Below are 16,639 nucleotides of genomic sequence, written 5' to 3' on the forward strand. Positions count from 1 at the left end.
ACGCCCCGGCACCTGGTAGCGCCCGGGTGACCCCCTCCCCGCCGGCCAGCACAGCGCTGCCACCACCTCCTGCCCTCACCGCCCCCCATGCGGCAGGCGCCTCCCGCGCCCCGCCCGCAGCGCCGGCGCGGTGCGGCCGCGAGCCCCCGGCCGCGAGCCCCCGGGCGACGGGGAAGGCGCTCCCCGGGGAGCAGAGGGGCGCGCGGGCCGCGGGCGCCGGCCCTACGCCTTCGTGGGCAGGAGCTTCTTGGGCGTCACGGGTCGCTTGGTCTGCCACAGGTGGCTGTGGATGGTGATGGCGTCGACGCTGGCAGACAAGGTCTTGGCAGGGATGTGGCTGAACTGCTTCCTGTCGGAGTTGTACTTGTAGAGCCCCTCGATCATCTTCTTAGTGATCGACTTGGGGCCGATGCCGGTCAGCTTGGCGATGTCCTCCGTCTCTGGGCAGTACGTGTACAGAGACCTGAACTGACAGCCCGAGTCCCGGAAGAGGATCAGGAAGTTGTTAGTGTCTGCCTTCTCCATTTCCTGCGGAATCGAAAAAACAAGAGAAACCCTTAAGCATGTTTCTGAGTAACCGTTACGTCTCTCGGTCAAATCGGATGGCGTGTAACCTAAAATATACATCCTGAAGAGCTGAAACACTGCGCGTGTTGCCCCGGCACAGCAGGCTCTCGTTGGAAAAGCACGGACCAGCTCACGCCGAGGCTCCGCGCGCTCCGGGGGCTGCACGCCGACCGGCTGCGGAGCCCGGCCCAGGCACACTGCCCCCCCGCACCCCACCCCACCGTCACCACCGGGCGCGGGTGTGGTGCCTTCACGAGGGAGCTTCGTCGGGAGAAAGGACACCCCGCCGCCCGCGTTCCTGGCACACGAACACCCAAATCTGGGCCGGCAATTGCTTACGACTTCCATGGTGGCGAGGCCTGGAGCCCCCGCACGGCCGGGACCGCGGCCTCCCAGTCGCAGGCAGCGACAGACCTTCCCCCTGGGCAGCCCTGGCTCCGCGGCAGTGTGGTGGGCGCTCGCGCCTGGGCGGCTGCACTCACCTCCAGGATCCTCTTCTTCTGGCCTTCGTTCACCTTCCCGGCCAGGCAGCAGTGCGCCAGCGCGTTCTGGATGATGTGCTTGTTGGACTTGGCGCTGGGCTCCTTATACAGCTTTGGTCCTGTGGCAAGAATTGAAGGACGATGGAGACCCCGGCCCCAGGCCAGTGGCGGGCAGCATCAGGTGGCAGCAGCGACCCCCGCCCCCCCGCCGCCACCAAGTGGACGTGGTCCGAGGAGCCCAGTCCTGTGCTGGGGGTTGGGGGGCCCGGGCGGCCGCCCCCAGCCACACCCAGACGGTTTGTCCGCAGAGGTGCCCCGGCGGGACACCCACCCCAGCACCGGCCGCCCGCAGCGTGGCGGGTGGGCGGGCCTGCGGTCCCCCGCCCACTCCCGCTTCCCCGGCCTGGAAGGGCTCCTGGGGAGCAGGGCGGGGGGGTGCCTGTGCGCCGCGGGTGCGTTTAATTGGACGAGGCCCCGTGTCCCCTCGCTCCTCACCCCCCAGGGTTTGGGCACTTCCACTGGCGGCTGCTCCTCGGCCCACAAACCCAGAGGCCCCTGTGCCTTTCCCGCGCCCATCACGAGGGGGAGCATGCAAAGCCCAGCCCCCCCGCCCCACGCAACACCCGACAGAGCCCCATCCTGGACGCGGGGACTGGGCCGCCCCCTCCGCAGCGTGCTGACCAGTTCCTCGGGGGAGGGAGGTCGCCCTGATCGGCAGCACCGACCTGCTCCTGGGCTACTGACCACCCCCCAGGGCGCGTCTCCAGCCACCGGCAGGTGGGCATCTGTGCACGTCCCCCCAGCGGTCAGAGGGGTCCGAGGCGGCCACTCTGCGGCGCAGGGGCATCAGCAGCTCCAATCTCCCGCCACCCCAGCGCGGCCACGGCAGGGCCGCAGGAACCGGGTGCCCTCCCTCCGCCTCCGGCGTGCCGCAGCCTCCTTCCCTACACCCCGGCTCGTCCATTGGCTGACGCCCAAGACGGCTGCCCCGCCCCAGGCTGCAGAGGACCCCACGCTCCCGTGTGGCTGGACGCCCCGCAGTGTGCAGTGCGTCTGAGCTGCTAGAGCTGCTTGCCCATTTTTAAAGCTGCAGGTTCTAAACACGGAAAACGTCTTCAGACCCAGAGCACGGCCCGGAGTGGCCGGAGCAGGAGGGGCAGGAGGTGCGGTCCCGTGCAGAGCAGCAGAGCAGCAGCCCGCGCGCCCCTCCCTGATCACGGAGGGGACTGGCCTGAGCTGAGCCCCGCGCCTGCAGACTCTGACGGGGGGAAGCCAGCGAAGCTCTGGGGGGGGGTGGGTCTGCATCTAGTCCCGCCCTGGGTTTGGCTGCCGCGCTTCCCCGAAGGCGCAGGCACGAACCTGTGTACTCTGTTCCCGAAGCCACGGACGACGTGGTGGACGCGTTCTCCCAGTCCTTCTCTCCGTTCCGGCTGCCGCAGCGACTGGGGGATAGAAAGCCTTCCACAGACTCTGATCTAAAGGAAACACAGCATTTTCACGTCTCTCTCAGAGAAAGACGACTCGGGGAGCAGAAGGGTGTAGGCAAAGCACCCGCAAAGTCCAGCTCAAGGCTGAACGACGCGCAGGCAGCGGCTCAGAGCTGTGCCGGGTGACAGCGTCAGCGGAAGCGGCTGCGCCCGCGGGGGCCCGCGGGCACGAGATGCCAGGCGCGGACCTCACTCCCCATCTCCGCTCGACCAGGGGCGGGCGACCTGCTCTGGGACGATTCTGATGGGGAGAAACTGCATTTGGTGGGCGACAAACGTGGGGGCTGGCGGGCTTTCTGCTCCTGCCGACTACGATCGGCCACGCGACCGCAGCGATCACCGTCAACATCTGTAGCTTAGGGGAAGCGTCTTATCGAAGTCAGTAATTCTACACTGGGTCTTAGCCAAAGGGCTGAGAAGCATCCATGTCAGTGATTCTAAAATTCTAAATGAGAGACAGTGGACGGTGAATAGACCCCTTCATACGCAAATTTCTTTTAACCACTGTAATAGTCAACGAAACTTATAAAAAGCTGTGAGTATGGTTCGTTTGTTGCAGAAGGTAGAATAAGGGGGGGGGGCCCCCAGACACGTGTCCAGCGACAGGTTACCTGGGCGTCCTCTTGCCCGAGTGCACACTCTCGTTGTCGCCCATGGTCAGCGACGCCAGGGAGAGGCTGGAGACTGAAAGAAACGCGGCACGCTCACGGTCCGGACGGGACACAGAGCCGAGGCCCGGCAGCGGCGCGGGGCGGGGGCGGCCCGCGCGCCAGGCGGCGCCAACTCCGGGGCCTCGCTCTCCTTAGTCTAAACACACACGCGCTTCCACACATGCATGCAGTTTATTAAAAATGGGCAAAGAGCCTGCTTTTCAGAAAGAGTGATAAAATTGCCGTTATGAGTTATTCCAAAAGGCATGCGTCATAGGAGACACACGGTGATTATGTGAAAAAAAGTGGACATAGAAGAAATTAACAGGAAAAGTAAACTCTACTTAGGTGAAAAATTGATTGATTTTCGCCAATACTGAGTCTCAAAAAAGTTTCATTGAGTAGAAAAAGGCAGACTTGTGTTATTTTTCCCCTCATTTTTAGAGTAACTACGGGAATTCTCTGGAATTCTCAACGGTCTTCAGTTTCAACAAGTTAAACACTGTCTTAAAAAGTGAGGACAAGTGTTGAATTTAACGAAGATACATCCTCTTATCTCCAAAGACTACAGCTGGGACTCCTGAGCACATCTCGGCCAGAGGAGGGCCAGGAACCCAGGGCCCAGTCCCGCCCGGGCCGCTCGTGCGGATGCGAGGGAGTGGGGTGCACACAGCACCCGTGGGGGGGGGGCGGCGCGCCCCCTGCCATTTCCCAGGCAGGAGCCGCGTGCTCAGGTGGGGGGCGGGGTCAGCCAGGCCGGGGCTTCTCGTGCCGAGCGCAGTTACCTGGGGGGCCCTGGGTGGGCGTTTTGGGGGACTCCATGTGGTCTCTATGGACGGACTTGGGGCGCGGCTTCTTCTGCTTGGCGGCCGGGGCCCGCGGCTTGAGCACCGAGTCCATGTCCTCCATGAGCTTCAGCTGCTTGCGCCGCAGGTACTCCTGCCGGATGAACTCGCGGCGCGCCCGCTCGTCCTCCTTCCTCTGGCGCTCCTCCTCCGTCTTCCGCCTGCGGGGGGGCGGCCGCCGCACCATCAGCCCCTCGACCGCAGCGCGCGATGGGGACGCTTCAGACCCGTCCCCGCGCGTCTCAAACAGTTCACTTAAAACACGACTCCGGGTTGAGGCCGTTATGATCTACACAAATGTGCCATCGACTGTGTGTGTGTGTGTGGGGGGGGGGGGGCGTGTATGTGTGTAAAACCCAGCGCAGCGATTTTAGATTCCCGTCATTTCTGGAGAACTTGAGAAATGCCTCCAACTTTGGTACACACACACAACCAAGTAATACTTGGGGAAAACAAAATTAACTTCTAAAAGCACCGAACGGTCAGCAGGAGCTCAGCGGCCTCTACCCTGCACACGCCTGAGACGCCAGCCCGCCCCGCCCCGCCCCGCCCCGCCCCGCCCCGCCCCGCCCCACGGCCCCGCCCCGCCCCACGGCCCCGCCCCGCCCCGCCCCGCCCCGCCCCGCCCCGCCCGCGCGGCCGCACCTGGTCTCCTCCTTCCTGTGCTCCAGCTCCGCTTCCAGCTGCTGCCTCCGCAGCTGGGTCTCCTTCTCCCGCCGCAGCCGCTTCTCCAGCAAGGCTGCTCGCTTCAGCGCCATGTCGTTTTCTGCCTTTTCGTCATCCTGGGGACGAATGCCATCAGAAGAAGTGAAGTGCCGCGGGCGCTCAGCTGCTCATCTTCCGCCCCTGTAACCGAACTCCTGAAGCCCCCAACGCAGCCGCATTCCAAGCCCACCCCGCACACGGACGTGCTCCAGAAACTACGGAGAAGTGAATTAAAGGGGGGAGTTCTATCAACTAACACAGGACACAAATTTATTCTGTTACGTGTTTCTAGACCTCGGAAGTTAGCAAACCACCACCAACCACAGAAAGGACAAAAGGGACAGGGTTGTTTCCCCCCAACCCTAGTGAAATAATTTAAGTGACGAGCCCATCCCACTTTTACAATTGCATTTCAATAGGATTTAAGATAAACGCTCCATAAAACAAACTCAAATCCCGGCACCTCCGTGGAGCTACCGCTGCGGTGCCGTGACGGCCCCGGCCCCCGCCCGCTCACTCCCGAGGCGGAAGGACCCGAAGGGAGGCTGCCCGCCGCCCGCCCGCGCCCCCTCGGAGCGGCGGCCACCACGCACTCCCGCTCAGAGCCCACACGTGCTCCCAAGCCCCTGTGGCTGTGTCCCAGCGGGGGACAGGGTGGGCGGGGGGCTGCTCGGCCCCTTCATGAGAAGGAAAGTGATAAACTCGCATGTGCGTCTGAGAGTTGAAAAAACCCCGTTCTTCCCTGCAGGTGATTTGGAAAACACAGAAAAACGCAGAGACGAAGAAAATGAATGACAATCAGGATAAAAACTTAAAACTACTATGAGGCTTTTCTTGTCTTCCGAACATCTATGAAAAACGTCGGCATCCCCGCCGCGAGGAGGTGGCGCTGGCCAGGGCTGCTCGGCAGCCACGGCGCTGTTCGGCGTGCCGTCCAGCATCTGCCGCGAGACCAGGACGGTGCCAGGCGCCACCCAGGGCGGTAAAGAGGCTGCTCCAGCAACAGCTGCCAGGGAGGGGCGGGGGGGGGGCGGCGTGTGTGTGCGCGTGTAGCTCTGTGTGCTTTTGGATGTGTCATCTCGCAGGAGTCCACGTGGTCAGTTTTTAAAAGACTTTAAAAACACACACAAGGGAAGATACTCAAGGTTCTTAAAGACCCCGACGCATGCTGAAGCGCAACGCCAAGCCACCAGCCCTTTACAAATCAGCATGAGGCCTGGAAGGGTTCGAACAGCTCGGCTTTTAAAGGCGTCTGGGAAAGAGGCAGCAGCAGAGCAGCAAGAGCGCAGGTCCAGGCGAGCGCGTGACCGGAGGGGCCGTCCCGGGGACCAGCCCTCCCCCGGGGCCTGCGGCCAGCGGGGACCCGCCCTGGGAGCGGGCACCTGGGCCCGCCGCGCCGACGTACCTTGAAGAAGAACCCGCAGCAGACCTTCTGGTCATCCTCGAGCTGCTGCTCATCGCTCTCCCCGTCCTCCTTGTCGGCGGGCGCGTCGGCCTGCACAGGGGGCTTCAGGTCCGAGAGGGACACTTCGATGAGGCTGACGTTCTTGGGGGCAGCGGGCGGGAAGGCAGGCCGGGGCGGGGCTCCCGCGGGTGCGCCCAGCGGGTCCTCGTTCGGGGTCAGGCGCACGGTCTCCGTGATGGGCTGGGACAGGACCTCCGAGACGGTGGACTCCAGAGGCCTCATCTCCTCGTCTTCCGGGCGAGGCACATGCTGCTCCGGGGCCTCCTTGGGGTCCAGGTCCTCCGGCCTCGCCTCCTCCCTGGGCTTGGGCTCCTTCAGCTGTGGCTCCCCGTCGTCCCCAAAGCACACGAACGAGCGCGTCTGAATGGGCACCTGACTGGGCGAGAACCTCCGCAGCCGAGGGAGGCTGTCCACCGACCGCGGGGGCGCCAGCGTGCGGGTCAGGGGGGGGATCTTCAGCTCGTTGGGCCGGGGAGTCCTTTGGTTCTTAGCGGAGGAGGACGGGCCCTTCCTGTGAGAAGACTGCGGAGACGGGTGGGAGGGGCGCGGGGGCTCAGAGAAGGGGGCGCCGGCCGGGGTCGGCCCGGCCTGCCTGGCGGGCCTGGGATCCCGGCCCTGCTTGTGCGGGGAGGGCTGGGGCGGGGAGATGACCCAGGCCTGCCGCTCCCGCATCTGCATCAGCACCTCCTGCTGCAGCGACAGGCGCTGCATCTCCTGCTGCAGGAAGTGCAGGGACGAGTTCAGCTTCTCGATGGAGCGGGTATACTCCAGCATCTCCCCCTCGTTCGCCGTCTCCTCCGAGGGGCTCGCCAGGCCCCACTGCTTCTCGGGGTCCACCGGCGTCGTGGGCGACTTGGGCCAGCGGGCGGGGGCGCTCTCCGCGCTCTCCTTGATGTCCGCCAGCGACTTGCTCCGCTGCCCGCCGGCTGGCGGTGGCTCCCGCGCGGGGTCGCCGTACACCTTCGCGTCCTCCGCCCCGGCCGCCTCCTCGCGCAGCGGGGCCGCCCCGTCCGCCCGCTTCTTCACCACGGTGAGGAAGGCCGTCCGCCCCATCTTCTGCCGCTGCCTGGTGAAGGCGGCCTCCACCTTCTTCTTCTGGGCCTCGATGGCGCGCCGCTTCTCCTCCAGCCTCATCCGCAGCTGCAGCATCTCGGAGGCCAGCAGCTGCGCGCTGTCCCGCGGCTGCGGGGGCGCCGCTCCCTCCGGGCTGCGGGCCCAGGCGACCACGTGCGGGATGCTCAGCTCCGAGCCCTCCGGGGTCGTCTTCTGGGAGCTGCTCCCGCTGCTCTTCCCGTCTGTGTGATTCAGCTTCCGGAACTTCTGTTCCGCGAAGCTGGTCATCTTGACCCCGGAGCTGGAGGAGGCGCTGCTCCCCGGCTGAGACCTGGTGCTCACGGTGCTGGGACAGGGACTCAGGGCCTCGCGGGCGCTGCCAGGGCGCAGTTCGTAATCCTGGAGGAACTTTGACGTGTCGTCCATGTCGGAGTCCAGGCTGACGGTGTAGTCTCGCAAGGACGACTCTTCATCCGCGGTCTCGGGGACGTCCTCGGAAGGGACGTGGATGCCAGTGTCCACCTCTGTGTCGTCCGTGACGGGGCTCAAGGCACCTCGGGCGTCCGTGATGGGGTCGGGGCTCGGCTGCCGCAGCTGCAGGTCCGCGTGGAGGGCGCCCACCTCCTGGCCGTGGAGGAAGAAGCCGTTGGCCACCTGCTCGGTCTGGGGCGTGTGCGGCGCCTGCTCAGTGTCGTGGATGATCTGCAGCGCCTCCTCGATGCTCGGGGTCTCGACCTGACCGCCCAGCCCGTCCAGGAGAGCTCTGTTCTGCAGGGCCCCGTTTGGGAGCTTGCAGTGAGCCTTCTCACTGGGACTCAGTTCGTTCGCGCTTAGGGCCACATGGGCCTGGGGGTCTCTGCGGGAGCCGACACTCAGCTCCTCCTCAATGCTCTCTGCCGCCTCCTCTCCATTCACGCGCTTGAAGGGCGGCTGTTTGCGGATACTTCTAGGTGCACGGCTGTTGCTCAGAGAAAGCCCTTCGTTACTGAGCGAGCGTGTGATCCCCTGGTTGGGAGCGGGTCTCGGGACCGTGTTTTCTTTGTCAAAGGAAATATCAAATGAAACTCCATGCACTGATGATCTGAAAAAATTCAAAGAGAAAATTCTTACATACTCGCCAAGGAGAAACGATTGTCTGTCACTGAACAACAAGCATTTAAAGTTACAGCCGTCCCTGGTCCCCGTGCGGACGGCCTCGCACGGCACACAGCGCGCACACCCGGCCATGTGCCGCAGGCCCGCTGACACCGGGAGCGCCCGATACGACGTCGATGCTGCGTAAACACAACGCTGTGTTGTTCGGGGGGTGACACCAAGAAAAGCTCTGTGCACACTCAGTGCAGGTTCCATCACAGGCGCACGCAGACACACAGGGCGCGTTAGCAGAGCGTAGCTTTTTTTCCCTGGAATATTCTCAACCCAAGGGTGGCCGAGTCCATGGATGTGGATCCTCCAGATACGGATCCCACGGGTGGGGGGCTGACTTTGCGATCAGACTGCCCTCAAGGTCAGGACCACATCGCTACCTTCCACATGTAGCCTCTTTGATCTGCCACCCGCCTATGTTGCCCTTTTCAAATTTAGGTACTAAGTCAAGTCTGTTATAACCTGGCTAACAGCAAAAAAGCAAACGAGCATGTCTTGGTAACGTGAATGTACTAACACAGTTCTCTGTGTTTACCTTTTCTCTTTGGGCCACGTCCCTATGAAGCCATCAACATAAGACATAGATGAAGACCTTCTAATTCCTCCTACAAATACAAAAAAAAAAAGTCACTGAAATTGTGTAAAAAATGTTCCCTTGACAGTAATTTACCAGGTTTCACACATTCAAGGATTCATTAACAGCACTACAAAGTAAGTAGGTGCATATGGGGAGTATCAAGAAAAGCAAGCAAAGACGACCAAATCGGTCTTGCGGTGTGTTCAGAACATCTTCCAGAAGACAAGGCTCGATTGTGTGTTTGCTCCCGTGCACTCTCCAGCGTTTCCCAGCGAACTGTTTCAAACCCGCTACCTGAGGCTGAAGGATGAGCTTGGGAGCGCGACGGTCCAGAGGGCAGGCGGCAGCGTGGAGACGTGGCCCCGTCGCCCCTGCAACGCAAAACCGACGCAGCGTGTCAGTCGATGAGCGTCAGCTCTTTCAGTGGACGGCTGCCGCCGCAGCCGACACTGCCACCTCTGAGTCTCCGCCCTGCGCTTCTCCCTCTCCCTCTCCCTCTCCCTCAGACACACACACACACACACACACACACACACACACACACACAGGGAAACATAACGCATGTGTCTCTACCCATTTTGTCTTTTGGTCAAAGAGCCTGGAACACTTTCACCTATAGCTCGATGTCCTTGGGAGAGATGATGGGAACGATATTCTCTTTTCACAGATACAGAAACTCAGAACTAAAACGGCTAAACGAGAGTGGTCAGTCCGCACCCTCTGGGCGTCCTGAGCCGGGGGTCTGCTGGCGGTCGGGCGGGACGGGCCCGGGAGCCGCCCCGGAGCCCCGACGCCACGGCCTGGGGCGCCCTGTCGGCTCTCAGCTGGCCCGCCCTGGCCCGCTCAGGCGGGGACGGGGCCGCCTACGTCTCAAGTCACAACGACGGCTGGCCAGGATGGACGTCCACTCGCCCTCGGTTTTCGCCTTGGCCGGGGGAGGAGGCGGGTGACACAGCCAAGCGTCCCCGCCCCAATCTGTTGAGAGTCAGTTGGGGGGCAGGCGACAGTGACTCCCACACCTCACACACGTTATCTTTCGCCCCATGAAGACGTCAGCCAGCAGGTGAAGTAGCTCAGGCAGAGAGAGACAAATACTGCGCGGTCTCACTCACACGTGGCGTCTAAGGACACCACACACGAGGAAACGAAACAAACACCGAAGGCCCGAGGGAGGCTCCCAGGAGGGCAGGGGCAGGGAGTGGGCGAGACGGGGGAGGGGCACCCAGTCACCAATGTCCTGACAAGTCTGCGCGGTGACCGACGACCCCTAGGCTCAGGGGGATGATCCCACCGCGAGGCATAAAATGCCAAATCGCCGCACCGCACGCCTGGGGCTAACATAACCGACGCAAGGCTGCATACCAGCCACCCTTAAATAAAAAAGTCTCCCCCCGCGCCCCAGGAGTTCCCTCTCATCTGAACACTTCTCAGTTATCAACGAGCCACGCATCAGAAGCTCGGTGTCAGGCCGCCTCTTCGGGCCTTAGAACACACGCTCCTACTTTCAGTCTGACTCGTATCGGCCTGTTTCCGGCACATTCATCTCTCAGGGGTTGCGCGCCGATTCCGGGGCGAGCAGCCGGGACGGCCTACCTGGCGGAGCCGTCCGTGGGGCTCCCTCGGGGGGCTGCGGGCGGGTCGGGCGCGGGGTCGGCTGCAAGATTCGAAAAACCCACGTTACACATGTAGCACGTTTCCAGTGTTATTTCAAGACTTCTAGACCACAAATAAAAATGTAATCTCAATTTCTCTTACTAGTTAGAGAATTCAGAGCATATTTAAAGCTACCTTCTTAAGTAATTTTCATAAGGTAAAATTTTCTTTTAAGTTTTACTTCTTAAAGTGTTCTTCTGGCTCATAAAACCTCACTTGATTAAGGCTAATTAGGGCGGAAAAGCCTAACAAAATAACTACAGATAATTTAAAATAAAAATAAATCTTTTTGCTAAAGCTTTCACAGAACTTTAGTTACGTAAGTCCATGTTTGCTTCCTCATGGAATCGTTGGTATTTTGGAAATCAGAGAATTCCATGGGTTAGTAATTAAACCCCCCCCCCCCCCGCCCCGGTATAGTTTTACACCTCGGTAAGTAACTCCGGGGGAAGACCCATTTACTTTTGGCCCTTGAGACCTAACGTGACAGCTGCTGAGCACCTCGAGCAGGCGGCTTCCCGAACGAAACCGCAGAGTGCGCGGGAGAGTCTGCGCCGACAGCGGGAAGCTGCAGGGCCGCTCGGGAGGGGTCTCGGCCGCCGCCGCCCGCTCCGCTGTCAGAGCCTCCCCGCATCTCTCTCTCTGAGTGCTGGGGGAGGACAGGGCCGTGGAGAAACGGGAGACCGTGGGGGCAGGAGGAGAGCACGGGAAGGGCCGGCCGCAAGCCGAGCGGGAGCGGTGGCCCGGGGGCTGCGCGTGGCGTCTAGGGTCACTCTCCCCTGAATCAGGCCTCTGGCCTGACAGTGGACGTCAGTGGAAAATCTGTTTTGCTTCAGAGCAGATGCAGGAAGATTTTTGTTCTTCATTTCTAGGAATCTTCACGACAACCCCTTTGTTTCATGAGTTGTCATTACGGCCATCAGTACATCATGATGCGCGTCCCCACAGAACCTATAGGGTGTGTGTGTCTCTCCTTTTTACGGTTTAACGGCAAGTTCGAGCCATAGGTTAAAGCCAAGCTGTGACTGGAGGGGGTTCTGGGTGACGGTGTTAAAGGCTCCGGCCCCCGCCGGGCACACAAGCCGGGGACGGGCGAAAGGTGCCGACGGAAGGAAGCGAACCAGCCGCGCAAGCCAAGAGCCCGCAGGACCGGGCGGCTGCGCACACCCGGCCCCCCCCCCCCCCCCCGGTCCCACGCAGCACGTGGCGCTCCGAGCCGCCGGACGCTCAGCGCACGCGCAGGCCCCGGCGGGGGGCGGGGCGGGGGGCGCAGCAGCAGCCGGGCGCCGGCGGGGGACGCACCTCCTCGGGGGCCGGCGACGCGGGGCTGCACGAAGGACGGCCTCACGACCTCGAACCACCAGAAGAGCTCCGCCAGGAACACCAGGTAGTTGCTCTGCACCAGAGGGAGGAGAGGCAGGTCAGGGGGCGGCGCCGGGAAGGGGCCCCCAGTGAGATGCAGGGCTGAGCCCCGTCCGTTCGTTAAAACAATGCGGACATAAGCTGGTGGCGCCCCTCGGGGAAAACCGCAGGGAGGCTCCTCGGAAAATTTAAAGCAGAACGACCACGGGACCCAGCAAGCCTGTCTCTGGGTGTTTATCCAGAGAAAAAAACCTGGGCCTCAGAGCGCGCGCTGCGCTCCCCTGTTCACGGCAGCCTCGGCGTCCGCCAGCAGACACAGACGGGGAGCTCCCCCCCGGAATGTCAGCCAGCCACCAGAGAGAGGGAACCCCTGTCGCCTCCAACAGTGGGGGCAGAGCTCGAGGACGTCCCGCTAGGTGGAGCGTGTCAGGCAGAGAAAGGCAGACGCTGCAGGAGCTCATGCGTGTGGCATCGGAGGCGGCCCGACTCACAGAACCGGAGCCGAGCGGCAGGTGCCAAGGGCGGGAATGTCGGAGGGAGGGCGAGAGCCTCCAGGGGTGAGGAGGGTGAGTTCCGGGGCTCTCCCGATCACAGGGAGCCATGCTGCGTTATATACCCGACGGCTGCGCGGGGAGCGTGAGCGTCTCACCGCAGAAGAGAAATGCTCATTGTGTAACGTGATAAAGGGGTTAGCGCTACGGTGGCCATCGTTTTCCGCGCCTCCAACTCACACCCCGTTTTATGTCAATTACGTCTCAAGTACTCTAAGCACCTCGGTAGGCTAACTGTCCTACGATAGTTGTACTGTGTTCGGCCACAAGATGTCAGCAAAGAAAGAAGCCATTTTCCCGGCGGATAAAGCTTGGGAAGATCATTTTTTCCCTGAAGTTGTGAAGGTCAAGCAGGAAGACACCTGCTGCCTTGTTCCAGGAGCGACGCCCAGGCAAGGTCCTCGTGAAGCCCTCCCCTGGCCGAGGCCCTCCCGCCATTGTGCCCGCGCCAGCCAGAAGCAGACACAGGGAGGCTTGGCCTCCCCGCCACCCCCCGCCGCCCCACAGACGGAAGCACAGCTAAAAGCCTTGTGTCTGGGCTTCTATTGACGACTTCTCATGCATCGAGGTGTGTATCTAGATTCGCACACGATATAAAAAGGATTTTTCAAAAAGTAAATGGCTTGCATCACACGACACAGAACGTTCGCTGCTGTTCTCCCTGAACACGCCTGGGAGGGCTTTCCGTGTGGGCAGAAGTGCCTCTGCCGCCTGCCTTCAAACGGCTCAGCTGCATCACGAAACACAGGCGCGGCGTCCCCAGGAGGAGGCCCTGCTCCCGGCCCCTCGCTGCCCGCACGGTCCGTCCTCTGAGGAGGCCCAGCAGCTCCCCGCGCCCCCGGGGGGACGGGAGTGCACGGCCCACCCCCTCCGAAATCCTGGAGGTGAAAGCGAATGTGACGGCCAGCTGCCCCGCTTCAGAGGCCAGATGTCGTGACATGTTCGCGTGAAGCCGCAGCGGTGGTTCCATGACTTAGCAAAGCGCACAGCACACGACCACCGCCCTCCCGGGGACACGTCTCTCTCTCGCGTGGGTCTGCGCTGAGGAAACACCTCCCTCTGGACGGTGCCCAGGCCGCGGCAGCCTCCACACCGGGGGTGAATCGTGTCCAGCGGGCGTCCAGGTTCAGAGCGGAAACAACCGGCTCCAGGGGTTTATGGAGGCCGCTTTTTCCTTGGAGATGATAGGAGCGGTGCTTAAATGTTTTAACTGGCAAGTGCCAGAAAAGGCATTAATGAGACCCATGTGGAAATAACATTCCCTGATTTAGATTTTGATAAAAATGGGAAGGAGCGAGCCTTCCAGCATGAGGGTAACAGGCTCTGTGCTGACTTCCAGCTTAGCACTGCGACAGAGAAGCCCCTTGCACCTGTGCACCCGGAAAAGCTAGCAGCAGCCGGGCCCCACCATCCACTTTCCGAGAGGCCCCGGCGGCCGGTCTGCGGGCCGCCTGCTTCCGCGCGAGGGGCGGGCGCACCTTGATGGAGGCGGCGGCGTAGAGCATGTCCTCCAGGGCGAAGTGGCAGCACTGCGCCAGGTGCTCCCGGCAGAACCGCTGCACCAGCTGCAGGTTGTACAGGCTGTCGGCCAACGACATGGTTTCCTTCAGACAGACATCTTCAACAGGAAAAGAGCAAGGTGGTGACTCCAGGCTGGTTCCGCGCACCTCGGACCCTCATTAGCACTCGGGACGCACACACAGGGCGGTCGGGCTCCGGATACGGACACCCGCTCAGCGCCTCCGGGCCACACGCAGACGCCTGCGCAGCTCGGGGACGGTCTGCAGACACTCACCCTCCAGCCTGACCACCCCAGGGCAGTAGAAGTGGATGAGGGCGGCCAAGGCACAGCCGTCCGCGCCGTCTTTCAGCAGGTTCTCCACCAACGGGATGCAGGGCGGCTGCTTCAGCAACGTCTGCTCTTTCCTGTAACGAGCCTGCAAGGCAACGGGAGAGCGGAGACTCGATCAGTGCTAAGCGGCACACGGGGAAACCGCCCGGCACCGCGGTCGGAGGCACCGCAGCCCTAACACAACCGGACGAGAGAAACAGGGACGGCGTGTGCCCTGTCCTGAGCGACTCGGCGTTCTGCCTGCCCAGTCGCACGTGCACACAGCGGCTCCCAGGCTTGTGGCCGGCGCGCCCCCGCACCGCTGGCTTAGGGGACAGGACACGTAGCCAAACCGCTTCACCACGGCTCTGATGGGGGCTCCCCCTCCATGGCAAGCCCGTCCACGGAGGGCGCCCAAGCAGCGCGGCAGCGAAGACCTCTAGGGTCAGGGGTCGGGGCGGGCGTTTGGACCCCAAAGGCGGCCGGGCAGCACTGGGAACAGTGCCCGGAGGCCCTCGGACTGCGTCCCAGGGGACGCTGGCTTGTCATCCGAATGTTCTGGTGGCAAGAGAAAGCGTGACGACTCCGAAGCGGGAAGAACCGCCCGGCCGAGGCGGCACTGCCCGGGGGACAGGTGAGTGCAAGGGGCCCTGCGCCCACAGGGAGCGGGGAAGCCTGTCTGGGGAGCGCGGCCTGACTGCCCGCGACTCAGAGGCCGCTCTCCAAGGAGGCGCGCGCAGCAGCTGAGACGAGCTCTTGACTCAGACAGCCCCGGTTCAGACGCTGGCTCGGCCACTTGTCAGTGCTCACATCTCAGATGCCCCACCTGTGACATGGGGATAAGCAAGGCACCTACCTTCACGAGGCCACCGGAGGACCAACCACGCCGCCGCCACAGGCACCGCGTACACCACCAGGCACGCGGCAGGCGCTGCCTAAAGCCATGAGCTCTGCCCAGGCCACCAGAGCTGACGCTGAAGGGTCTCATCAGCAGAGCGCATGGCTACAGTGGTCACCATTACTTAAAGAGGCTTTTTAAACAATCAAAACTAATTTTTCTTCTAACTTCATCTGACTGCTCGCCTCTATATTTTATAATTAAAATATAATTATGAAATAAAATATTCTTGTGAAACTAAAACTAAAAAAATAATGTACTAAAAGAGAACATGAGCTCCCTGGTGGCGCTGGAGTCCCTGCGGGTGGTGACCCACAGCAAAGCAAATGCACCCACGAAGAGGCCGCTCCTGTCTCTCCCGCTGGCTGCCCGAGAGCCAGGCTCCGGGGGCGTCCGCCCGCAGGCCCTCAGGACGCCCGTTCTTGCTTGCCGGGGCTGGACGGGCACCTCCGTGGAAGGGCAAGCCCCACACTCACAGAGTGCTCACACTCAGGAGACCCCACGTGCGTGCACGGCGTAAATGCTTTCCCTGGTCGCGGACGGCACACAGAGCTTAGGAAACCGCCTCTGGCCGACAGTTGAAAACTCAACCCTGAGAAAGGGGAGCAGGCACGGGACGGGGCGAGGAAGAACTAGCCGGGAGCATCGGCTTCAGGCGCCCGTCCTCCCGCCTGCTCAGCGCAGACCAGAGCCTTCCCCCCAGCAGGAGACAGGGCGGCCTCTGCTCAGAAACCGTCTGGCCCGCCCGCTTGCCCCGCGCCCCAGGCGTCTGGGACGGCGCTGGGCGCTGGGCGCTGGGCCGAGCCGGCCGCCCAGGGCCGCAGACAAAGGACCAGCCAGCGCCCTGTTCCACCGCATCTCCGCACGAGGGGCGCACGCGTGGACACACACAGAGACACATGGGCACATGCTCATGAACTCATGCAGGCACAGACACACGGGCACACGCGAGCGTGCACACAACACATGTGTGCATGGCTTTGGGGCATGAGCGGTGAATGCCGACGCTCAGAGCAGACGGCCAGAGGGTCGCGGGCGGGGGCATGCCAAAGCGCCTCAAGGGACCTAACTGCCCCCCCAGCCCAACCCTGGAAGAGCCGCTCTTCAGGGCGATGGGAATGCAACACACAGCGCCCAGCACTGGTCAGAGTGCGGAGGACGTCGCCTGCTCATCACATAAAGTGTCCCCTACAGTTCAGGCTGGAGAGGAAATGATTCTTTCAAAACACGATCTTAAAATACAAATAATCTACACATGCAATTCATATCACTTACTAATGTTATTAAAACTAATGAGAACCTAAACAGTCATGCTTTTTCTTTTTTAACCTAGTCACTGAGGCTCTGTGACCACAAGCAAACGATGC

At 62.0% G+C, this 16,639-nt stretch overlaps 1 protein-coding gene across 2 annotated transcripts in view; it reads right to left on the bottom strand.

The window, feature by feature from the left end:
- Positions 1-222: 222 nt before the first annotated feature.
- The window catches only part of CAMSAP2 (calmodulin regulated spectrin associated protein family member 2), a 35,653-nt gene continuing 19,236 nt past the window's right edge, over positions 223-16,639 (bottom strand). For both annotated transcript variants that reach the window (XM_054576542.1, XM_054576541.1), the window contains 13 exons: positions 14,339-14,480; positions 14,022-14,161; positions 11,933-12,026; positions 10,571-10,631; positions 9,272-9,348; positions 8,936-9,005; positions 6,142-8,335; positions 4,677-4,813; positions 3,972-4,192; positions 3,148-3,220; positions 2,409-2,524; positions 1,050-1,168; positions 223-528 (listed from right to left, as the gene is read on the bottom strand). In XM_054576542.1, coding sequence (XP_054432517.1) covers positions 223-528; positions 1,050-1,168; positions 2,409-2,524; positions 3,148-3,220; positions 3,972-4,192; positions 4,677-4,813; positions 6,142-8,335; positions 8,936-9,005; positions 9,272-9,348; positions 10,571-10,631; positions 11,933-12,026; positions 14,022-14,161; positions 14,339-14,480 — 3,750 coding nt within the window. The remainder of the gene's footprint in view (positions 529-1,049; positions 1,169-2,408; positions 2,525-3,147; positions 3,221-3,971; positions 4,193-4,676; positions 4,814-6,141; positions 8,336-8,935; positions 9,006-9,271; positions 9,349-10,570; positions 10,632-11,932; positions 12,027-14,021; positions 14,162-14,338; positions 14,481-16,639) is intronic.

Source organism: Pteronotus mesoamericanus, unplaced genomic scaffold, assembly GCF_021234165.1.
Source record: "Pteronotus mesoamericanus isolate MK-2021 breed Mesoamerican mustached bat unplaced genomic scaffold, CSHL_Meso_final contig_347, whole genome shotgun sequence".
In the NCBI taxonomy this organism is placed as follows: domain Eukaryota; kingdom Metazoa; phylum Chordata; class Mammalia; order Chiroptera; family Mormoopidae; genus Pteronotus; species Pteronotus mesoamericanus.